At 41.4% G+C, this 25,925-nt stretch overlaps 1 protein-coding gene across 1 annotated transcript; it reads left to right on the top strand.

Annotated features, from left to right (window-relative positions):
* The first annotated feature begins 82 nt into the window (after nucleotides 1–82).
* Nucleotides 83–25,925, top strand: LOC126259488 (uncharacterized). Its single transcript, XM_049956327.1, has 3 exons — nucleotides 83–291; nucleotides 377–457; nucleotides 25,081–25,925. The coding sequence occupies exons 2-3, from the start codon at nucleotides 380–382 to the stop codon at nucleotides 25,630–25,632; spliced, it is 630 nt and encodes a 209-aa protein (XP_049812284.1). The 5' UTR covers nucleotides 83–291; nucleotides 377–379; the 3' UTR covers nucleotides 25,633–25,925.

Raw genomic sequence — 25,925 nt, 5'->3', positions numbered from 1 at the left:
CTGCCAGTGGTGGCTCTGCGCTGTGGTATACAACCAGAGGTTGTATTGTTCACACATTAATTTGTTTATCTTTGGACTGAATGTAAATATGTGGTGACTGGGATAGTGTTGGAGTGTTTGTTATTGTTTATATTTAGAAAGGCGAGCTTAACAGTGACCCGTGCTTAATTTGTCTGTTTATGCCATTTAATTAAACACGGTCTATGAATCAGGACGGCACGCCATTGTTTTTTATGTTAAGAATAATTATTTATCTGATCCATAGCAATATTGCTTATCGAGTTCACTAAGGTTTGACATAAATATTAGCTGAAGCTATGGATTATCAGCACGATACGTAGACATATGCTGGTGTGCCAACGATTTCTTTTTACAGGAAATGTCAAAAACTTCCTCTAGTACGACGCATTCCGAAACCCAGATAAAATTAGCGCAGTTACAAGTTGAAAGAATAAAGGTAATTAGCATATATTGTGTGATTTAATGAATGCAAACGGTATTTGGGTCTTCGACCCATGGCACGGCTTATACTTAACGTTAATAGATGCTTGATAAGAATTATGTGATTTTGTTACTTTCCAACTGTAACCATTTGAAAATACTCGTGTTGTAGTCATTGTGTTTTTAATTTTGAACGTTGATTTCGAAACTGCCTACGACTGTTTGTAGATTTAATGTATCCACACTGAAACACAGCAAATGCCAGTTCTCTTGGAACGCAATTGGTTAATGTTGGGGATTATAATCCGTTATCGTGGTGCGAGAGCACAGTAAAAAATAAAACTTTTTCTTATTGTACGATCGCTTTGCAAAGCAATTAATCAGTGCATTGCTTCACATGACCCCAGGGATACAATAAAGTTGTGTCTAGAGATTATTACAATGAAATATCAAAATTGAATGAATCCGAGGAATAAAACCAATGACGTGGTAAAAACTTCAAATGTGTACATTTTTTAAAGTACATTTCATTGGAATATGCGACGACATCGTTCGGTGAACAATTTCTTAAGCTCATCTATGTTTCTCACAACATTTAACATACTACAGAAAGTTGTTGAGAGTATATGTGCGTATAAATCTTGACTCCTTTTGTGTACAAATGGTAATTCTTGCTCTTGTGATGTTGTCCACTATTTCTTTTGAAAACAGAAATGACAGAAGACAATAATGACTATATGTGCTGTGAACCAGTTATCAGAAATCGAATTGTATTTTGCTTATTTATTTTAAATGTTAAAAAAAATTATTCTACTCTCAAGACTAGACGTAATTTTTGTAACATGTTTTGGTAAGTTCTCTGTGAATATTGTTACCCCTGTAGATGTTTCTGGAACTCTTTAGTCGAATGGAAAGATACATAATAAGCTAATTTCTAAATCACCTTTGTTCTTAATTCTGCTTACTGCTAATTTAATTATGCTTACTGCTAACCCCCCCCCGTGTACCATGGACCTTGCCGTTGGTGGGGAGGCTTGAGTGCCCAGTAGTTGCAGCAGTCTGGATGATTGACTGATCTGGCCTTGTAACACTAACCAAAACGGCCTTGCTGTGCTGGTACTGCGAACGGCTGAAAGCAAGGGGAAACTACAGCCGTAATTTTTCCCGAGGGCATGCAGCTTTACTGTATGGTTAAATGATGATGGCGTCCTCTTGGGTAAAATATTCCGGAGGTAAAATAGTCCCCCATTCGGATCTCCGGGCGGGGACTACTCAAGAGGACGTCGTTATCAGAGAAAGAAAACTGGCGTTCTACGGATCGCAGCGTGGAATGTCAGATCCCTTAATAGGGCAGGTAGGTTAGAAAATTTAAAAAGGGAATTGGATAGGTTAAAGTTAGATATAGTGGGAATTAGTGAAGTTCGGTGGCAGAAGGAACAAGACTTTTGGTCAGGCGAATACAGGATCATAAATACAAAATCAAATAGAGGTAATGCAGGAGTAGTTTTAATAATGAATAGGGAAATAGGAGTGCGGGTAAGCTACTAAAAACAGCATAGTGAAAGCATTATTGTCGTCAAGATAGACACGAAGCCCACACCTACTACAGTAGTACAAGTTTGTATGCCAACTAGCTCTGCAGATGACGAAGAAATTGAAGAAATGTATGATGAAAGAAAAGAAATTATTCAGATAATGAAGGGAGACGAAAATTTAATAGTGATGGGTGACTGGAAATCGGTAGTAGGAAAAGGGAGAGGGGGAAACGTAGTAGGTGAATATGGATTGGGGCTAAGAAATGAAAGAGGAAGCCGCTTGGTACAATTTTGCACAGAGCACAACTTAATCATAGCTAACACTTGGTTCAATAATCGTGAAAGAAGGTTGTATACATGGAAGAACCCTGGAGATACTGACAGGTTTCAGATAGATTATATAATGGTAAGACAGAGATTTAGGAACCAGGTTTTAAATTGTAAGACATTTCCAGGGGCAGGTGTGGACTCTGACCACAATCTATTGGTTATGAACTGTAGATTAAAACTGAAGAAACTGCAAAAAGGTGGGAATTTAAGGAGATGGGACCTGGATAAACTGAAAGAACCAGAAGTTGTACAGAGTTTCAGGGAGAGCATAAGGGAACAATTGACAGGAATGGGGGAAAGAAATACAGTAGAAGAAGAATGGGTAGCTTTGAGGGATGAAGTAGTGAAGGCAGCAGAGTATCAAGTAGGTAAAAAGACGAGGGCTAATAGAAATCCTTGGGTAACAGAAGAAATATTGAATTTTATTGATGAAAGGAGAAAGTATAAAAATGCAGTAAATGAAGCAGGCAAAAAGGAATACGAACGTCTCAAAAATGAGATCGACAGGAAGTGCAAATTGGCTAAGCAGGGATGGCTAGAGGACAAATGTAAGGATGTAGAGGCTTATCTCATGAGGGGTAAGATAGATACTGCCTACAGGAAAATTTAGAGGCTTATCTCATTTATCAATTTAGAGGCTTATCTCACTAGGGGTAAGAGAGATACTGCCTACAGGAAAATTAAAGAGACCTTTGGAGATAAGAGAACCACTTGTATGAACATCAAGAGCTCAGATGGAAACCCAGTTCTAAGCAAAGAAGGGAAAGCGGGAAGGTGGAAGGGGTATATAGAGGGTCTATACAAGGGCGATGTACATGAGGACAATATTATGGAAATGGAAGAGGATGTAGATGAAGATGAAATGGGAGATACGATACTGCATGAAGAGTTGGACAGAGCACTGAAAGACCTGAGTCGAAACAAGGCCCCCGGAGTAGACAACATTCCATCGGAACTACTGACGGCCTTGGGTGAGCCAGTCCTGACAAAGCTCTACCATCTGGTGAGTAAGATGTATGAAACAGGCGAAATACCCTCAAACTTCAAGAAGAATATAATAATTCCAATCCCAAAGAAAGCAGGTGTTGACAGATGTGAGAATTACCGAACAATCAGTTTAATAAGCTACAGCTGCAAAATACTAACACGAATTCTTTACAGACGAATGGAAAAACTAGTAGAAGCCGACCTCGGGGAAGATCAGTTTGGATTCCGTAGAGATACTGGAACATGTGAGGCAATACTGACCTTACGACTTATCTTAGAAGAAAGATTAAGAAAAGGCAAACCTACGTTTCTAGCATTTGTAGACTTAGAGAAAGCTTTTGACAATGTTGACTGGAATACTCTCTTTCAAATTCTAAAGGTGGCAGGGGTAAAATACAGGGAGCGAAAGGCTATTTACAATTTGTACAGAAACCAGATGGCAGTTATAAGAGTCGAGGGTCATGAAAGGGGAGCAGTGGTTGGGAAGGGAGTAAGACAGGGTTGTAGCCTGCCCCCGATGTTATTCAATCTGTATATTGAGCAAGCAGTAAAGGAAACAAAAGAAAAATTTGGAGTAGGTATTAAAATTCATGGAGAAGAAGTAAAAACTTTGAGGTTCGCCGATGACATTGTAATTCTGTCAGAGACAGCAAAGGACTTAGAAGAGCAGTTGAACGGAATGGATGGTGTCTTGAAGGGAGGATATAAGATGAACATCAACAAAAGCAAAACGAGGATAATGGAATGTAGTCGAGTTAAGTCGGGTGATGTTGAGGGTATTAGATTAGGAAATGAGACACTTAGAGTAGTAAAGAAGTTTTGCTATTTGGGGAGCAAAATAACTGATGATGGTCGAAGTAGAGAGGATATAAAATGTAGACTGGCAATGGCAAGGAAAGCGTTTCTGAAGAAGAGAAATTTGTTAACATCGAGTATAGATTTAAATGTCAGGAAGTTGTTTCTGAAAGTATTTGTATGGAGTGTAGCCATGTATGGAAGTGAAACATGGACAATAAATAGTTTGGACAAGAAGAGAATAGAAGCTTTCGAAATGTGGTGCTACAGAAGAATGCTGAAGATTAGATGGGTAGATCACATAACTAATGAGGAGGTACTGAACAGGATTGGGGAGAAGAGGAGTTTGTGGCACAACTTGACCAGAAGAAGGGATTGGTTGGTAGGACATGTTCTGAGGCATCAAGGGATCACCAATTTAGTATTGGAGGGCAGCGTGGAGGGTAAAAATCGTAGGGGGAGACCAAGAGATGAATACACTAAGCAGATTCAGAAGGATGTAGGTTGCAGTAGGTACTGGGAGATGAAGAAGCTTGCACAAGATAGAGTAGCATGGAGAGCTGCATCAAACCAGTCTCAGGACTGAAGACCACAACAACAACAACACAGGAAAATTAAAGATACCTTTGGAGAAAAGAGAACCACTTGCATGAATATCAAGAGCTCAGATGGAAAACCAGTTCTAAGCAAAGATGGGAAAGCAGAAAGGTGGAAGGAATATATAGAGGGTCTATACAAGGACGATGTACTTGAGGACACTATTATGGAAATGGAAGAGGATGTAGATGAAGATGAAATGGGGGATATGATACTGCATGAAGAGTTTGACAGAGCACTGAAAGACCTAAGTCGAAACAAGGCCCTCTGGAGTAGACAACATTCCATTAGAACTACTGACAGCCTTGGGAGAGCCAGTTCTGACAAAACTCTACCATCTGGTGAGCAAGATGTATGAGACAGGCGAAATTCCCTCAGACTTCAAGAAGAATATAATAATTCCAATCCCAAAGAAAGCAGGTGTTGGCAGATGTGAAAATTACCGAACTGTCAGTTTAATAAGTCACAGCTGCAAAATACTAACGCGAATTCTTTACAGATGAATGGAAAAACTGGTAGAAGCCGACCTCGGGGAAGATCAGTTTGGATTCCGTAGAAATGTTGGAACACATGAGGCAATACTGACCCTACGACTTACCTTGTGAAGCTAGATTAAGGAAAGGCAAACCTATGTTTCTAGCATTTGTAGACTTAGGGAAAGCTTTTGACAATGTTGAGTGGAATACTCTCTTTCAAATTCTGAAGGTGGCAGGGGTAAAATACAGGGAACGAAAGGCTATTTACAATTTGTACAGAAACCAGATGGCAGTTATAAGAGTCGAGGGACATGAAAGGGAAGCAGTGGTCGGGAATGGAGTAAGACTGGGTTGTAGCCTATCCCCGATGTTATTCAATCTTTATATTGAGCAAGCAGTGAAAGAAACAAAAGAAAAATTCGGTGTAGGTATTAAAATCCACGGAGAAGTAATAAAAATTTTGAGGTTTGCCGATGACATTGTAATTCTGTCAAAGACAGCAAAGGACTTGGAGGAGCAGTTGAACGGAATGGACAGTGTCTTGAAAGGAGGGTATAAGATGAACATCAACAGAAGCAAAACGAGTATAATGGAATGTAGTCTAATTAAGTTGGGTGATGCTGAGGGAATTAGATTAGGAAATGAGACACTTCAAGTAGTAAAGGAGTTTTGCTATTGGGGAGCAAAATAACTGATGATGGTCGAAGTAGAGAGGATATAAAATGTAGACTGGCAATGGCAAGGAAAGCGTTTCTGAAGAAGAGAAATTTGTTAACATCAAATATAGATTTAAGTGTCAGGAAGTCATTTCTGAAAGTATTTGTATGGAGTGTGGCCATGTATGGAAGTGAAACATGGACGATAACTAGTTTGGACAAGAAGAGAATAGAAGCTTTTGAAATGTGGTGCTACAGAAGAATGCTGAAGATTAGATGGGTAGATCACATAACTAATGAGGAGGTATTGAATAGGATTGGGGAGAAGAGAAGTTTGTGGCACAACTTGACTAGAAGAAGGGATTCGTTGGAAGGACATGTTCTGAGGCATCAAGGGATCACCAATTTAGTATTGGAGGGCAGCGTGGAGGGTAAAAATCGTAGAGGGAGACCAAGAGATCAGTACACTAAGCAGATTCAAAAGGATGTAGGTTGCAGTAGGTACTGGGAGATGAAGAAGCTTGCACAAGATAGAGTAGCATGGAGAGCTGCATCAAACCAGTCTCAGGACTGAAGACCACAACAACAACAACACAGGAAAATTAAAGATACCTTTGGAGAAAAGAGAACCACTTGCATGAATATCAAGAGCTCAGATGGAAAACCAGTTCTAAGCAAAGATGGGAAAGCAGAAAGGTGGAAGGAATATATAGAGGGTCTATACAAGGACGATGTACTTGAGGACACTATTATGGAAATGGAAGAGGATGTAGATGAAGATGAAATGGGGGATATGATACTGTATGAAGAGTTTGACAGAGCACTGAAAGACCTAAGTCGAAACAAGGCCCTCTGGAGTAGACAACATTCCATTAGAACTACTGACAGCCTTGGGAGAGCCAGTTCTGACAAAACTCTACCATCTGGTGAGCAAGATGTATGAGACAGGCGAAATTCCCTCAGACTTCAAGAAGAATATAATAATTCCAATCCCAAAGAAAGCAGGTGTTGGCAGATGTGAAAATTACCGAACTGTCAGTTTAATAAGTCACAGCTGCAAAATACTAACGCGAATTCTTAACAGATGAATGGAAAAACTGGTAGAAGCCGACCTCGGGGAAGATCAGTTTGGATTCCGTAGAAATGTTGGAACACATGAGGCAATACTGACCCTACGACTTACCTTGTGAAGCTAGATTAAGGAAAGGCAAACCTATGTTTCTAGCATTTGTAGACTTAGGGAGAGCTTTTGACAATGTTGAGTGGAATACTCTCTTTCAAATTCTGAAGGTGGCAGGGGTAAAATACAGGGAACGAAAGGCTATTTACAATTTGTACAGAAACCAGATGGCAGTTATAAGAGTCGAGGGACATGAAAGGGAAGCAGTGGTCGGGAATGGAGTAAGACTGGGTTGTAGCCTATCCCCGATGTTATTCAATCTTTATATTGAGCAAGCAGTGAAAGAAACAAAAGAAAAATTCGGTGTAGGTATTAAAATCCACGGAGAAGTAATAAAAATTTTGAGGTTTGCCGATGACATTGTAATTCTGTCAAAGACAGCAAAGGACTTGGAGGAGCAGTTGAACGGAATGGACAGTGTCTTGAAAGGAGGGTATAAGATGAACATCAACAGAAGCAAAACGAGTATAATGGAATGTAGTCTAATTAAGTTGGGTGATGCTGAGGGAATTAGATTAGGAAATGAGACACTTCAAGTAGTAAAGGAGTTTTGCTATTGGGGAGCAAAATAACTGATGATGGTCGAAGTAGAGAGGATATAAAATGTAGACTGGCAATGGCAAGGAAAGCGTTTCTGAAGAAGAGAAATTTGTTAACATCAAATATAGATTTAAGTGTCAGGAAGTCATTTCTGAAAGTATTTGTATGGAGTGTGGCCATGTATGGAAGTGAAACATGGACGATAACTAGTTTGGACAAGAAGAGAATAGAAGCTTTTGAAATGTGGTGCTACAGAAGAATGCTGAAGATTAGATGGGTAGATCACATAACTAATGAGGAGGTATTGAATAGGATTGGGGAGAAGAGAAGTTTGTGGCACAACTTGACTAGAAGAAGGGATTCGTTGGAAGGACATGTTCTGAGGCATCAAGGGATCACCAATTTAGTATTGGAGGGCAGCGTGGAGGGTAAAAATCGTAGAGGGAGACCAAGAGATCAGTACACTAAGCAGATTCAAAAGGATGTAGGTTGCAGTAGGTACTGGGAGATGAAGAAGCTTGCACAGTATAGAGTAGCATGGAGAGCTGCATCAAACCAGTCTCAGGACTGAAGACCACAACCACAACAACAACTGCTAATTTATGTGAACTAAGTCCAGGTTGTGTTCACATATTTAATGTTGTTGAGTGTGGATTATTCATCCAGTTTCTGTTCCATTTCTAGTCCCCAAAATTGAATATATCTCCTTTTATTGGTATTTTATTTCTGATTTTATTATAGTTGCAGGTTCTGGCACCTTGTTAGAAGTAGGCTACTGCAGTGCATATACTGTTACCAGAAGTTAATAATAATCTGTTTTCTTTCAACTGTCTGTCTTTATTAGCTGTCCATTCTATCAAAAGACAGATAATCATATCACTTTTTGTACATGTCTAATACACATATTATAGACCTACAGCCAGCTTCTTGTTACATAGTGGGTAAATATTGTGATTGTAAGAAATGTGAGAAAGGACATTCAGAACATTTAGTAACTAAAAACAGACCATAACAGCACATTATGGTGATTTGTAATAAACAAATTTCTTTTAAATGTGTTGTACCTAACCAATACCAGATGTCGGCTTTGACTCGTAACGTAATGATGATGTGGAATGTGATATGATAGATATTCAAACAGAGAACATAGCACTGCCAGTATTTATTTTTCTTCTATTTTTTGGACCATAGGCTATTGTCACATACTGGCCTGTAACATAGCCCACGGTCTGAGTTATGTTGAAAGACATCAGTTTGTTTGTGAGCTGGCAAATCCAATGAATGTAATGTCATGAGAATAACTATAACTCTTGTTAGGGCACATATATTGTACATGATGTACTGGTATTGAGAAGACTATGTGATTCAAACCTGTCTCTAATGTTGATGTTAAGTCCCACAATCCAGTTGGGAAGCCTCTAATGTCTATTCTGTTGAGGTGACTGGTAAAGTTGTGATCCAAACACATCTTCATTATGGAAGTTCAGTGCCATCTTCTGCACCTCCAACCCATAAACCAATATCTTCTGGATGCAGTAGTTTACAAAGTAGAGTTCTGGCAGTTTCCATGCTGTCCTATTTCCTGTTCTTCGTGCCCTATCTTTTTATTTCAAGGATGTGTCAGATTCTTTACAATTTGGATTAATTATGTACTCATTATGTGTTTCATCCTTTGTGAAGCAGCCCACATAGGCCTACATATTTCATTGGATGCCTTGGTGCTCTGGTGTGCAGAGGAAGTTCACCAAAGTTCCAAAGAGCTGTTGCTCTGTCCCTTCTGCACTTTGTTCATAAGAACATCTTTTCTTTCCACATTGCAGGGGTAAGGTGGTATTCTTAACAAGTCAGATAGGATGAGGATCTCATTTTCATAGAGCTTGATAAAATGGAGAGTTTGCATGATGGTCTAGCTTCCATAAATACTGACATGTTCTGAAGAGGGGTATTTGTCCTTTCTTCTTGGTGATTAGGACAAAAGAAGGCACTGCCTACCTTGTCTGATTAGTTATTTTTTTACTAGTAAGTGAATATTTTAATCATATCTGTCTGTTCATTTGCAGAGCTCTGGTGAATATATGGTTCACAATTGATGTATCAAATTTGGTAAGGGAATACCAATTGGATGAAATAAGCAGTGGATAGGAAGGAAGTTTCCTATTGAATAGTGATTGCTCTTTGGTAGCATCTTCGTGTGTGATTACAACATAGCTGTCTGAGTACTTCATTGTTGACCTTGTACTTTTCTTCGAAGATGAATTTTGATGATCACATCTCCATTTGCTGATCAATAGAGAGCAAACATGCACATCAGAATATTGGGAAGTAGCGGTATGGCAGTGCATAGTGCTGATCACCTGTCTGAGTTTTTAAGTTATTGGTTCTAGTGTGAGGAATGTAACTTCTGACTTAGAAACAGTTAGGCTTGGAGTGAATGGGCGGTAGCCAGTAACTATGTTAAGCAAACTATTCTCAGCATGGGAGGAGAAGATAACTCATCATTGTTTTTACTGGCTCAGTTGTTTAGTCTCCCATCATGCAAGCCAAGTATTGAATATGATTGACTATTTCAATGCATTTCATTTGACAGCTGCAGAAACTCTGTCTTCAATGAATATATGTTATATTTTAATTTTGTATCTCACTCTCTGAATCTTTAAATCTTGCCAGTAGAAATTTCAAAACCAGGCTGATAAACCTCGTCAGAGTTTTACTACAGCTGCATATTTCCTGATCAGTGTTGAATATTAATGTTCAAATCACAGCATTGCGGCTACAGGATGCACCTAGTTCTGTAGATGTGAATTTACATTTGCTGACTGAAAAGCAAACAAATTGTAGCAGGCACAGTTGAAGTATTCATGTAATATCAGTTTTATCGATGACATGTAGTTATGAGTCAGGTGGTGACCTCTGTGGTAGCAGCACCAGGCCAGTTGATCATTTGTGCGTCCATTTTACTAGCTTCTAAATGTACGTGAGTCATTCATTTATAGTTGTCTGTGTGCTTTTGTAATTCAGTCCTAAATTTCTCACATGTTTGTGTAGTGTAGTTTTCCACTGTCTTTAATGTGGATACGGACTGTGATTGCTGTGTTCAGAAGCGAGCTGAGTCTATGAACCTTCACTCACAACAACAGTTGGTGATGGCTTCAGTCACACAGCTTGAAGCTGTTGCCAATGGGCACCACTGTGTGGGGCCAGATGTAGTAATCCAAGGGACATCCCATGTGTCCCCCGATCAGTCCATTGCTGGGTCGAGCCTGGTTACTGCCCACATTGAGATTGCCCCTTACACAGGGTGAAGTGGGAGATTGTTTCAAGGTGTGGCAGGCAGTGAAAGATTTTCCATGGGCTGATCAAAAACCCTCCCCGGTTCATCTGACACATAGGTATCAGAGATTGATAAAGATACTGAGCCAGATACAGCCACTTTTTCTGTTTCAGAATAAGTCTCTCAGCTTGTAAAATACAGAGGGTGGGATTACTGGTAGATAGAAGCTCTAATATTAGTCTTGTAATGGGAATCTTTGGGGATATTGCTGCCAAGAAGGGGAAGAAGTCAAGTATGCATACCAGAGGGAATTGTACCAGGTGTGGAACAGGTCCATCCGGATGCCATGAAGAGCATAGGTTGCAGCCAACTGCAGGTGATAGAACATGTCGATTCAAATGATGTATGTCATTTTAGATCAGGAGAGATGCTCTGTGGTTTCCGGCAGCTGTCTGAAGTGATACAGACAGCTAGTCTTGCTTACAAGATGAGGGCAGAGCTCGCCATCTGTAGCACTGTAGACCGGACTGCCGGTGGACCTATGGTACAGAGCCAAGTAGAGAATCTGAATCAAAGGCTAAGATAGTTCTGCTACTGTGTAGGCTGCATATACCTTGACCTGCTCTACGGGATAGTGGATTATCAGGTTCTGCTTAATAGACTGGGTGTCTGTTACACAGAGGAGCCAGCTACACAGATAGTGGGTGCTGTGTGAAGTGTACTGGGTGGTTGTTTCAGGTTAGAGATCTGCAGAAGTGTAGAAACAGGTGTTCAGTCTCAAAGAGTGTAAGTCGAACATGTTGTAGCTGTGTTGGGAAAGAACCAGAGCTCCTAATGCTCCTGGAAAGTTCTGAAACAGAAATTGTTGTTGTGGTGGTGGTGGTCTTTTCAGTCCACAGAATGGTTTGATGCAGCTCTCCATCCTACTCTCCCCTGTGCAAGTCTGTTCATCTCTGAAAAACTACTGCTATCTTCATCTCTCTGAATCTGCTTACTGGACTCATCTCTTGGTCTCCCGCTACAATTTTAATCCCCACCCCCCCGACCCCACACACTTCCCTCCAGTACTAAATTGGTGATCCCTTGATGCCTCAGAATGTGTCCTATCAACGTGTCCCTTATTCTAGTTAGTTTTTGCCACAATTCTTTTTTCCTCCCAAGCCCTGTTCAGTACTTCTTCATTAGTTACACGGTCTACCCAAATTTTCTGCATTCTTCTGTAGCACCGCATTTCAAATGCTTCTGTTTTCTTCTTATCTGAACTGTTTATCATCCAGGTTTTGCATCCATACATGGCTACATTCTACACAAATACTTTCAGAAAAGACTTCCTGACACATAAATCGATGTTCAGTGTTAACATATTTCTCTTCATCAGAGACACTTTTCTTACCACTGCCGTCTACATTTTACATCCTCTCTATTTTGGCCATCATTAGCTATTTTGCTTCCCAAATAACAAAACTCATGTACTACTTAAAGTCTCTCATTTTCTAATCTAATTCCCTCAGCATCACCTGAGGCCTTGCATGTTCCTACATTTCTCCGGAATCCAAACTGATCTTCCCTGAGGTCAGCATGTACCAGTTCTTCCATTCTTCTATAAAGAATTTGTGGTAGTATTTTGCAACCATGGCGTATTAAACAGATAGTTTGGTATATTCATACCTGTCAGCACCCGCTTTCCTTGGAATTGCAATTGTTATAGGCTCTGAGAGCTGACTGCAGCCAGAGATAAGTTCAGCTGAAGATTTACCAAGGACCTGATTGGTGTTCAGAAAGTACAGATTGAATTCAGATGCCAGTGGTGTGTTTGTTGCTGTTTAAAATAGTTTATCTTGTAGTGAAGCTGAAGTAGATAGTTTCTGAAAGTTAATTTGTCTAGAGGTTATACTTGACAACAGGAATAAATTAATAGTTGGTTCCTTTTACTGACCCCATGACTCCAATGATATGATTGTTGAAGGGTTCAAGGAAAATTCAAGTCTCATCTTGTGCAGGTAAAATTATAATTTTTGGTGACTTCAATCTACCTTCGAAATGTTGGTGAAAATACATAAGCAAAGTCAGTGGTAGGCATCAAGCATCATCCAAAATTGTACTAAATGCTTTTAAAAAACTATTTTGAGAAAATTAGTTTGGGAACCCACTCAAAGTGTAAACAGTTGCAATAACATACTTAACCTCTTAGTAACAAATAATCCTAAGCAAATAGGAAGCATCATGAAGGACACAGGGGTCAGTGACCACTTGGTCAATTTAGCATAATATCCAAATTCACGAAAAATAAATATAAAATGTATCTCTTTAAAAAGGCAAATAAAAATTCACTTACTACCTTCCTAAGAGTCAGTCTCCATCCCTTCCACACTAACTATGTAAGCGTAGACAAGGTGTGACTTAAATTGTAGGAAATAGTATTGAAGACAGTTAAGAGATTTATACCAAACAAATTAATAAGAGGCGGAACAGATCCCACATGGTACACAAAACAGCTCAGAATACTGTTGAAGAAGCAATGAAAAAAGCACGCCAGATTTAAAAGAACGCAGAATCTCCAAGGTTGACCATGTTTTAGTAGGGAATCTCAAAATTTAACTTAGCGTTCAGTATGAGAAGCTCTAAATCTGGAAAATCCAAAGAGATTCTAGTTTTATGTAAAGTATATCAGCGGCAAGACCTCCGCTGTGTGATAGCAATGGTAATGTTACTGATAACAGTGCCACCAAAGCAGAGTTACTAAACACAGTTTTCTGAAATTCCTTCACCAAAGAAGATGAAGTAAATATTTTTTAATTCAAATCAGGAACAATAGCCAATATGAGTAACTCAAAAACAGAAACCCTCGGGGTAGCAAAGCAACTAAAGTCACTTAATAAAGGCAAGCATTCTGCACTAGATCGTATACCAATTAAGTCCCATTCTGAATATCCTGATGTTATAGCTCCATACTTAGCGATCATATACAGCTGCTCACTCAGCAGAAGACCTGTACCTAAGGACTGGAAAGTTGCACAAGCCACGTCAATACCGAAGAAAGTAAACAAAAGTAATTTTCTATATTACAGGTCTGTTTCACTGACGTCAACTTGCAGAGTATTTTAGAACATATAATGTGTTTGATCATTATGAATTACTTCAAAGAAAACTATCTGCTGACACATAGTCAGCACAGATTCAGCAAATATTGCTCTTGTGAAACAACTGGCTCTTTGTTTACTAGAAATAATGCATGATGCTGACATAGGACCTCAAATTGATTACACATTTGTAGATTTCCAGAAAGCTTTTGACACCATTCCTCACAAGTGGGCCGGCCGCGGTGGTCTCGCGGTTCTAGGCGCGCAGTCCGGAACCGTGCGACTGCTACGGTCGCAGGTTCGAATCCTGCCTCGGGCATGGATGTGTGTGATGTCCTTAGGTTAGTTAGGTTTAAGTAGTTCTAAGTTCTAGGGGACTGATGACCACAGCAGTTGAGTCCCATAGTGCTCAGAGCCATTTTTTGAACCTCACAAGTGGCTTCTAATCAAATTGTGTGACATGGAGTTTAGTCTCAGTTGTGCAACTGGATTTCTGATTTTCTGTCAGAAGGCTCACAGTTCATAGTAATTGGCAGAAACTTGTCAAATAAAACAGAAGTGATATCTGCCATTCCCAAAATAATTGTTACAGGCCCCCTGCTGTTCCTGATCTATATAAAAGATTTAGGAGACTGAGCAGCCCTCTTAGTGAGTTTGCTGATGGTGTGCCATTTACTGTGTAGTAAAGTCATCAAAAGTTCAAAACCAATTGTAAATTTATTTATACAAGATATTTGTATGGTGCGAAAAGTGGCAATTGATCCTGAACATTAAAAAGTGTGAGATTATCCAAATGAGTACTAAAAAGAATATATTAAACTTCAGTTACATGATAAATCACACAAATCTAAAGGCTATAAATTCAACTAAATACCTAGGGATTACAATAATGAACAACTTAAATTGGGATGATCACATAGGTAACATTGTGTGGAAGGTGAACCAATGACTGTGTTTTATTGGCAGAACACTTAGAAGATGCAACAGATCTGCTAAACTTACTGACAACACTACACTGATCCATCCTCTTCTGGAGCATTGCTGGGCAGTATGGGATCTGTACCAGATAGGCTTCACAGAGGATATTGAAAAATTTCAAAGGAGGACTAGCTCATTTTGTATTATTACAATATAAGGGAGAGTGACAGTTATTACATACGTGTAAGGGTAGCTATCATTAAAACAAAGGATTTTTCATTGTAGCGACATCTCTTCAAGATATTTCAACCACCAACTTTATCCTCAGAATGCAAAAAAAAAATTTTTGACTCCCACCTACATCAGGAGAAATGATCATTGTGATAAAATAAGAAAAAATCAGAACAAACACAGAAAGATTTAAGTGTTTGTTATTGCAGCATGAAATTCGAGAGAGTAATGGTAGAGAAATAGATTGAAGGTGGTTCGATGAACCATCTGCCAAGTACTTCGTTGTGAATTGCAGATAGTCAGCTAGATGCAGACACTGGTCATTATCTCATCCTAGGGAGAATATGAAAGGATTTCTTCACTCTCAAAATTTTCCCGACGTCACTTCGCAAGTAATTTTGCAAATAGAAGAGAATATACATCTTTTATTCCTGAATGTACTAATCAGACATAAAGTGAGTGCCACATTGGCCATAGCAGGTATCCTAGAGGGTGAGGCAGATGAAAGTGGTCCATAGAACAGAGTTCCAGGGTACAAAGAAACACAGTACTAACGTGACTACAGCAGACTTTGAAAGCGACCACCATTCATCTCTTGGCAAGGTGCCAGGTGGAGTCTGGAATTTATGAAATCTCATCTGAATTGTTCTGCTGCAGTTCTTGAAGACTATGAGGATTGTTCCTATACATGTTAGACTTGAGAGCTCTCCACACAAAGTAATCAAACATTGACAGATCAGGTGACCTGGGTGGCCAGCTATGGCCATGACCAGACTGCCCTCTGCTAAGAACTCTGTCAGGCGTGAATGTTGTGTAAATGTGCCCCAAGGTTCGGCCAACTGTATGGGCAGTTGCTCCATCCTGTTGGGGTGTGGTTATATGCATACATTCATGTCCAATCACATCCACTCGTCTGGGCCACTTTTATTTGCCCCAACCTGTACAATATTGGATAACCTCTGCTTACTTGCCTCCCTGCAGCATAGTGTTTTGCAGTCATAAATCGAAGTAATTCCCATTTTAGTGTTCTTTACATTGTGTAATGCAGAATAAAAGGATGGTAGAAAATGGAAGCTAATTTCCCAGTCTGATGACCAAGCAAGGTGACATAGTGTTTAGCACACTGGTCTCACATCCAAGAGGATGACGGTTCAAACCTGCATCAGGCCATCCTGCATTAGATTATCTGTGATTTCCCTAAATTGCTTCAGGCCAATGCTGGGATGGTTCCTTTGAAAATGCACGGCCAGTTTCCTTCCCCATCCTTCCCTAATCCTAGAGTTTGCTCTGTCTCTAATGACCTCATTGTCAGTGGGACATTAAACACCAATCTCCTCCTCCTCTCAATTTGATGGACAAATCGTCATTAACGGTATCACATATTCTCATTCCATGAAACACCATCTCTCCTGTCATTGCTGGTCAGATATCAATAATGAAATTCCTTCCACGGGTGGGCCTCCAAGAGCTACCTCCAAGTCAAATATCATCACCATAAAAATAGTTAGAGACTTTAATTGCAGTGCCAGGCAGTAAGAAAATTATGATGCTTGTGATGAAACTTGGTCGACCTCTTAACCACGTTGGTAATATTACTGTACAACCAACACCATAATGATGTGTGTTATCCAGCTTGCCTCTGAATATACCTCCCTCTCTTTCTGTGTGTACTAAAAAGTTTCCAACATTATTTTGGGCTTTCTTTCTTTTTGTGATTTTTTACATACATTGTAGATTTTCTCCTGTACAATAGAACGTAATGTCTATCAAATTTTATGAGAACCAGAATGTGATTATCTTATTTCTCCAGAATCTTATGTTTTATGATATCATCATTTATGTATTACCTTTCTTAACAATCCCAGCACATAACAAATAATGTAAGACACTTTTTCATAACAATCAAGGCATTTGTTAATAAGGCACCTACTAATTGGAAAAAAATTACATATTGTCCCTTAAGATTGAGTGGTTTGTTGAGTTTGTATTTTATACAACTCAGTTGCACGGACATTACACAGTGTTTTAACCGGTTTCGACCAGTCTCATCTTCAGACTAAAAGCATATGCTGCAAGCTGTGATGTAATATTCCAGTCACATTGTCAGCCATATTAAAGCTCTCTTGGTTTCTGTACACTGCTCAAGTACAACGAACCCATACATTGTGAAACAATACAACAGGAGTGTCACATCACCAATTGTAGCATGTGCCTTAGTCTTAAAGATGACCTCTAGCTGTTTGAAACCAGTTACGTCATTGTGAAATTTGCATGTAATTGTGTCATAAAAAATGTTAAAAAATAAAACAGCAACTACTAGTGATGGTATACTGTTTCTGCCACTCAAAAATTGTAACTGCTGATGTGTCGGCAGCTGGGCCAACACCTTGTAGATAGAGGTGGCTTAAAAGGCACGCTAGACTAACGCAGACGGGCGTGAAGTACTGGAACAGGATACGTAATTAATGCTATGAAGAAAAGTACGTAGCTGGTATAATACTTATCTTTAATCAATCATTGTGGTACATCGCACAAAGGAGACTTTAATTACAATCACTGTAAGGCTAGTGGCGCCTTGCTAGTTCGTAGCGATTAACTTAGCTGAAGGCTATTCTGTCTCTCGGCTAATGAGAGAGAAAGGCTTCGTACGTCTAGTCGCTAGCTCTGTCGTCCGTACAACTGGGCTGAGTTCGAGTCAGTCTCTCGAGACCTGCCTTGTGGTGGCGCTAGGTTTGCGATCACACAGTGGCGACACGCGGGTCCGACATGTACTACAGGACCGCGGCCGATTTAAGCTACCACATAGTACGAGTGGTGTCTGGCTGTGACACCACATTCCTCCCCCGCAAATCGGCGAACGGTCGTGAGATAAGGCTTCCGCCCGCCGTGGGGAGGACCCCATGTTGACGTATGCGATGAGGTGGGGAGCCTAACAACAGGCGAGGCTGTGCCACCCGCACCCGGCCATTCGGTCCGAGGGGAGCTAGGAAACGCCTGAAAACCTAGTCCAGGGTGCACGTCAACATGCGGTGTATGCGCCCGTAAAGAGACAGGAGGGGCCGAAGGGTCGACTTCCATGTGGTCGGAGAATCCGACGCGCGATGACGACATCTGGGCCGGAGCGGGCAAGAGTTCCATGGCGGAGGACAGCTGGTCACGGGAAGCGATCGGCGGCGCGTGACCCAGGGAGGCGCGTGGCGGCTGCAGCGAAGCGTCCACTGCGGGCGGCGCCGGAGGCGGCTGCAGCGGCGGCGCGACGCCATGAGGCAAAACGGAAGGCAGCGTCGGTAACACCTGGGGATGAGGCGAGCCAGTAGATGGGTCCCCAGGGCTCCGTCGCTGAAAGCAGACGGGGAGCGGCAGAACCCGGGCGACGACAGAGGCGCAGCTGATTGAGATGCCGACGCACCTCACCAGAGGCCCCCAAAACCAAATACATCGCGCGGCCGAGGCAGCGAAGAATGCGCCCTGCGAGCCAACGCCGTGAACCACGATAGGTGCGATAGAAGACAACGTCGCCAGGAGCAAAAGCAGGAGTCTGCCGCTGCACAGGAACCTGATGCGGCGGATGCAGCAAAGACATCAAGGTTCGATGAGAACGACCATGGAGCAACTCAGCCGGCGAGTGACCATCGGGGGGCTGAGAGCGATACAAGGACAAAAAGAGCAATAATGCGTCCTCCTGAGAATGCGACTCTTTCAATTTCAACATCTGTGACTTGAAAGTCCGGACCAATCGTTCCGCGGCACCGTTTGACTGAGGCGAAAACGGCGCGGACGTCAGATGTTGAATACCATTGGCCTTGCAGAAGGACTGAAATTCTGCGGACAGAAATTGTGGGCCATTGTCGGAAACAATAGTCTGCGGAAGACCTGCAACGCAAAAGATAGCAGACAAGGCTTGGATTGTGGCAGAAGATGTTGTGGAAGACATCCGGACAACAAAAGGAAAATGACTGAAAGCATCGACCACAACCAACGAGCATTCCAGAATGGACCAGCAAAATCGATGTGCAAGCGTTGCCAAGGGGAAGTGGCTTTCGGCCATGCAAAGAATTTCCGCGGCGGTGCGGATTGTTGTTCGGCACACGCCACGCAAGAGGAGCACATATTCGTAATCGCAGCATCGATTCCAAACCAAGTACAGTGCTGACGAGCAAGTCGTTTCGTACGCACTATACCCCAATGTCCGTGGTGAAGAAGCCGTAAGACAGAGGACTGTAACGAACGTGGGACCACGACTCGGGACTGATCATTATCAGAACGCAACAACAAAACACCACGTCGTACAAAAAGTCTCTCCTTGTGAGCAAAAAATCGGCGAACCAGCGGATCCTCGATCTGTGACTTGAACAAGGGCCATTGTGTAGCAACAAAATGCAAAACGGGAGCAAGGACAGGGTCAGCAGCCGTGGCTGTAGCGACACGACGAAAATCAATCGGAAACGATGCGACCACGTCATCGGTTTCCGCATCAATGAACATGCAAGCAAGTTCGGAAGAATCGAATGCTTTATCCTCAGCAACAGGCAAACAGGACAACGCATCAGCGTTTCCGTGCTTAGCAGTGGACCGATACAAGATATCGTAGCGGTACTGCGAGAGGAAAAGAGACCAGCGAATGAATTTCTGCGCCGTACGCGGAGGTACCGGCTTGTTCGGATGAAAAAGCGATGTCAAAGGTTTGTGGTCCGTGATGATGGTAAAGTGACGACCATACAAGAAATCGTGAAACTTAGTAACACCAAACACGAGAGCTAAAGCCTCTTTCTCTATCTGTGAAGAATTTCTTTGCGCAGATGAGAGCAATTTTGACGCAAAGGCAATAGGGCGATCATGCGATCCATCTTTGTGCGCAAGCACAGCACCGATCCCGAAAGCCGATGCATCTACCATCAACAAAAGGGGTTTCTGGGGATCGAACGGCTTAAGGCAAGTATGTGAAAGCAACGCCGATTTCAACTGGCGAAAGGCGCGTTCGCATTCCGTCGTCCAGACGAACGGAACACCATTACGGCGTAAGCGATGAAGCGGAGCTGAAATGGAAGAGGCATGGGGAACATATTTATGGTAGTAATTAATTTTCCCCAACACACTTTGCAGCTGTTTCAAGTTCTGCGGTGACGGCAAATCCTGTATGGCACGGAGGTGCTCTGGACTCGGATGTATTCCTTGGGCATTGAGGACATGGCCCAGGTAGGGTAAATCCCGAGCAAAAAACACACATTTGTCCTTCCTCAAGCGAAGACCATTTTGTCGCAAGACCTGAAATAATGTTCGGAGATTTTGCAAATGTTCGGCTTCTGTCTTTCCGGAGATCACAATATCGTCCAGATAGTTCGCAGCAGTAGGGACCGACGCACAAATACTTTGTAAATACTGCTGAAACAATGCAGGGGCGGATGCACACCCGAAAGGCAGTCTTTTGAAGCGATACAAGCCAAGATGCGTGTTTACCACCAAGACGCGCTGGGATTCTTCGTCCACAGGTATTTGCAAGTACGCATCTGCTAGGTCCAACTTTGAAAAATATTTTCCCGGGCACAGTTTGTCAAAAAGATCTTCCGGGCGGGGCAAAGGAAAAGTAGCAGTTACTAGTTGTGGATTCACAGTTGCCTTGAAGTCCACACAAAGTCTCAATTTTCCGGATGGTTTTGGCAAAATTACTAAGGGTGAGGCCCAGAGAGAAGCCTGCACACGTTCAATTACACCTTGAGATTCTAAATCGTTTAATGTTCTTGCGACCTCATCACGCAATGCATGGGGAACATTGCGCGCTCTGAAAAACTTCGGTTGCGCGTTTGCTTTCAGTTCCAAATGTGCTTCATAGTTCTTAGCGCAACCAAGGCCCGGTGCAAAAATGTCCGCAAATTCTTCACATAGACTAGAAACACTGGCGGAAGGCACAGTCTGAATCACTGAGAGGACCTGATTTACTATAGACAAGGGAAACAACTGAAATAAATCTAAACCAAACAAGTTCACTGCAGTAGAAGAACGAAGAACGTAAAATGACACAAGTTTTGTTTGTCCCTTGTATGTTGCAAGAAGGCTGCACTGTCCTAACACTGGTATTTTCTGGCCTGAGTAACTATTGAGCTGAACATTTGCGGCACGCAACGGAGGTTTGCCCAGTTGGTTGTACGTGTCGTGATTGAGCAATGAAACTGCAGCTCCGGTATCGAGCTGGAATGGTATCACTTTGCCTGCAAAGTCTAAGTCGACAAAAAGTTTATTGTCCTGCTGACGACAAAAGCGACTGTGTTGTGCAACTGGAACAGACACTGGGACAGAATCACGTGCGACGTGACGGGACTTCCGTCGACGTCGACGCACACTTTTTGTGGAATGAACACTGTCACCGGACGGGGTGGAATGAACTACATGAATATCCAAGGGCGAAGGTTCACGAGCCTTAATTATCCTTGGTTCGATTCCGGCGCGAAGCAAAGGGCCTGGAATTGGTGTGAGTGTCTGACCTGAGCTTTTTCTGGCAAACACTTTGGACATGTCCTTTCTTATGACAGTAAAAGCAAATAGCTTGGCGTGACGGGCAATTTTCACGCGAATGTCGAGTTGCACACCGCGGGCATGATTTCACTGCATTAGCTTGCTTACGCGGCGCACGTGTTTGCGAGCTAGGCTGCCACTGCGCTGACGGGCGCAAGGGCCGCTGAGCGTCCCGTGCAGCGGGCCCGGCGGGCCGGTTAATGTGACACACTGCCGGCGAAGTTGCAAATGAGTCCTGAGCAAAGTCAAGTGTGTCTTGCCTATCCAATATGTCTATCACTTGTTGAAGGGAGGGATTAACTAGTTTCAAAATCTGTTCCCGTATGCGAACATCAGAAACGTTCTGTGCTATTGCATCACGCACCATAGTATCTGAATAAGGAAGTCCACATTCGCATTCAAACGCACACTCCCTAGTAAGTCCTTGCAATGTCGCAACCCACTCCCTATTAGTCTGACCGGCCGTACGTTTTGTACGAAAGAACGTATACCTTTTTGCAACGACATTTACTGTTTCCTTGAAATAGGCATCTAAAGCAGACAAAAGTTCTTCGTAGGACAGAGTTGCTACGTCGCGCCGGGGAAACAACTTCACTATCACACGGTAGGTGGACACACCGACACAAGAAAGCAAAAACGGCTGCCGCTCATTACCTTGAATTCTGTAGGCGGCGAGGTGGAAGGCGAATTGATGGGACCACTCTTGCCAGGACTCGTGGATTGCATCAAAGGGTCTGAATTGAGGTGCAACAGCATGTTGTGGCTGCGGTAGCGATGAAGCGGCGGCGGCCGCATCGGTGTGCAGCGCACGTTGACCCTGGACGAGCTGTCCAAGAGCATCCAATAACGCCTGCGTCTGCTGATTCTGCAAGCGATAAAATTCGGACAGTACATCTGGAGATTGTGGCGAAGCCATGACACAAAGAAATTAGGGCAAAGTAAAACACAAGATCCTTTGTAGACTCGTCGCCATGTGATGTGTCGGCAGCTGGGCCAACACCTTGTAGATAGAGGTGGCTTAAAAGGCACGCTAGACTAACGCAGACGGGCGTGAAGTACTGGAACAGGATACGTAATTAATGCTATGAAGAAAAGTACGTAGCTGGTATAATACTTATCTTTAATCAATCATTGTGGTACATCGCACAAAGGAGACTTTAATTACAATCACTGTAAGGCTAATGGCGCCTTGCTAGTTTGTAGCCATTAACTTAGCTGAAGGCTATTCTGTCTCTCGGCTAATGAGAGAGAAAGGCTTTGTACGTCTAGTCGCTAGCTCTGTCATCCGTACAACTGGGCTGAGTTCGAGTCAGTCTCTCGAGACCTGCCTTGTGGTGGCGCTAGGTTTGCGATCACACAGTGGCGACACGCGGGTCCGACATGTACTACAGGACCGCGGCCGATTTAAGCTACCACCTAGCACGTGTGGTGTCTGGCTGTGACACCACAACTGCCAAATCTGTGTAATCAAAAAATGGCTCTGAGCACTATGGGACTCAACATCTTAGGTCATAAGTCCCCTAGAACTTAGAACTACTTAAACCTAACTAACCTAAGGACATCACACACACCCTGCGACCGTAGCAGTCCCGCGGATCTGTGTAATCTTTTTTAGTTAGTTTACAGCCACTGAGAGTGAAAAATCCACTTTGTAACAAAACCAAATTGCCACTTTCCATGCCTACCCCATATTTGTGACCTAAGTTTAATACATAAAGGCAAAAAAATTGATATATCAGTAACATGAGCTCCCTGCAAAAGACTGCACATTCAGATAATGGATCTTTTGATTCCCAATGTGCAAGTGGGAAGTACTTAAGCCAATGTAAAAACACCAAGACAGCAAATAAATTTATAAAAGAAGACTTAGAGAGGAAAACCATGAAAGAATAATAAAAACGCAATTGTGTAATGTTATGAATTATGTAGTGAATCCTTTGAGGAAAACCCAAAGTGAAACCCAGTCAGATGGTTAGATGAGGTCAACATAGAGGAAAAAAAGCTCATTGAATTTAATTTGAGAATATTAAGACAGAGGTTTAAAAATCTTAGAAGGAAACAGTTCAAAATGAATTTCTCTAGTTGGCTAATTAAAAGAAAAAAAGATGGGAAATACAAAATCTAAAGCTTAAAGAACGGACCTAAAAAACTTTCTACAAATACATTTCACATTTTTAGCCGCATTCAGTTTTGATTAATCTTCTCTCAAACAACGGGAGTACAGCATGTTCTCTTCTCTGAAGACAACCTCTAACTGGTTGAAACCAGTTACATCAAAATTACATATCTTTACAGTAAAGTTGTAATATCTGTAAAATGCACTTGAAGTGAGATCCACTTTCTGTTGTTTTATTAAGAGTTGTTTTCTATTGTCCACCCAATTTCTCTAGCATTCTTTAAGCTTGTGTGATGATCCAAATTCCTTTCTTTGCCTTCAGTTCATGACATCATGTTGCAAAACTTATGTAAAATATCCTCTCCTTAATTTTTGATTCCTTTATTATTTTAATTTTCCCCTCATAAAGCTGCCATTAATATGCTAATATCTCAGTTGATACTTTTTGTTTTAGTTTCTCTTTGTGAAATGGGTTTTATGCCCTATCTCCTGGTTATCACAAGAAATTGTCTTAACCATTAGTTATCTGATCACACAACTAAAACTGATTCAGAATTTCATTGTCATTGATCTACGTTTAAATAACACCGCAAATACTTCACAAGCCACTATACATTGCATGGAGGAGGGTTCATCGTACCAATATTATTGATTTTCTTTCTTATTACGTGTGTGTATTGAGGGAGGAAAAAATGACTGGTTGAATGCCACATATTATATAGTTCAGCCGGTATGAGTCTCGTCTCTTTAAGTTGCTTTCACTTTTTATTCCCACTTGCTCCTGCTTCTACCTTAAATCCCAGTGCTCTGTCTCTTTTATCATCATTTTATTATCCTTAACATTCTTCCTGTGACCTTTTTCATCCATTGTGGGAACCTCATGGTTCTAACTGCTGCAGATTTGTTAAAGTTTTTTTTCTAATGTTGATTATGTAATCAGCTCACATTCAGCCAGTACCGTAATTTACACTGTTGCAAATTTCGGGCCAGTAAGCTCCCATTCATAAACTGTTTGGAGCCCACTCCTTTTGTCTGTCATTTTCAAACAAAAGCCTTGTAAACCATTTCAGTCTGTAATTCAGACAACAAATTAGAGTTCTAAACACTGTCAGAATATATTAACAAGGGAGCTTTATACAATTAACTGAGTATGGCCATAATTCTGCTTTGGGTCACTAAATAACAAAAATCCACTTGTTATAAAAATTGTACTGACGCATTTGCCATTTACAGGACAGTGTACGAATTCTCTTTTACTCTCATTGTTCAAGGGCACTTACGAGCTCATACAGCAACAGTTGGATTACGTAAAAAAATTTCACATATCAGTCAAAAGTGACTTTATTGTTTCACTTATGTATAGTTATCAGCACTGTGGTCTTTACATGCTGATGTTTTCTTTATTATATGCTTTCAGGATGAAGATGAGCAATGGATATCTGGAGAAGAATTGTACACTGAAGGCAGCAGTGATGATGATGATGCTGCATTGAGAGCAAAACGCAGGTATGATGAAAGACATGCAAGAGCACCGAAAAAGAATGTTAAATCTTCATCAATTAAAGACAAAAGTGATATCCTCGAACAGAAGAGCTCCCCAGCAAAACAGTATGTAGAAGCTTCACCTGCTGAGAGTGTTCAGAGTACTACTGAAACAGTAAATACTGTTGGTATTGCAAATGAAAGTAAAACTTTCAATAGTATTGTTGTTGTCAATGAAACTGGGGCAGTGTGTACTACTGTTGAAGTGGGTGAAACTGGAACTATGAATACTGTTGGTCTTGCTGTAGATTCACAAGATTGTTATGATCTTCAACAACCAATTCCCAATGATAATGATGGCTGTGATTTACATGTGGAGGCTGATGATTCAGAAATTTCTTGGAGGCCTAAAAGAGGTAGTATTAAACTTCCCAATGTAACAGTGGAAGGAAGAGTAGTAGAATTGTTAACCAATTCACAAATGTAGCATTATTATATTTTTGTACTTACAGTTACTGAGAAAAGTTGCTGTGGCATTAATATGGTATTTTAACATATAAAGAATTTATAACTCATCATGAAACTGAAAATGTTTGAAAGTGATGCAGAACACAAAATAACAACAGAAAAAAGTCATGCTACAATTTGTTTTGTATTGAAATAATTACACTAATTTTTCCTTCGATTAAAGATATACATTTATATTCAGAAGAAATCAGAATATTGTTATTCATGTAAGGCAAAATACTTTTGTTATTGACTGGTTGTCTGCTTTCGTGA

Source organism: Schistocerca nitens, chromosome 5 (assembly GCF_023898315.1).
Source record: "Schistocerca nitens isolate TAMUIC-IGC-003100 chromosome 5, iqSchNite1.1, whole genome shotgun sequence".
In the NCBI taxonomy this organism is placed as follows: domain Eukaryota; kingdom Metazoa; phylum Arthropoda; class Insecta; order Orthoptera; family Acrididae; genus Schistocerca; species Schistocerca nitens.
This window is presented reverse-complemented; position numbering and strand designations above follow the sequence as displayed.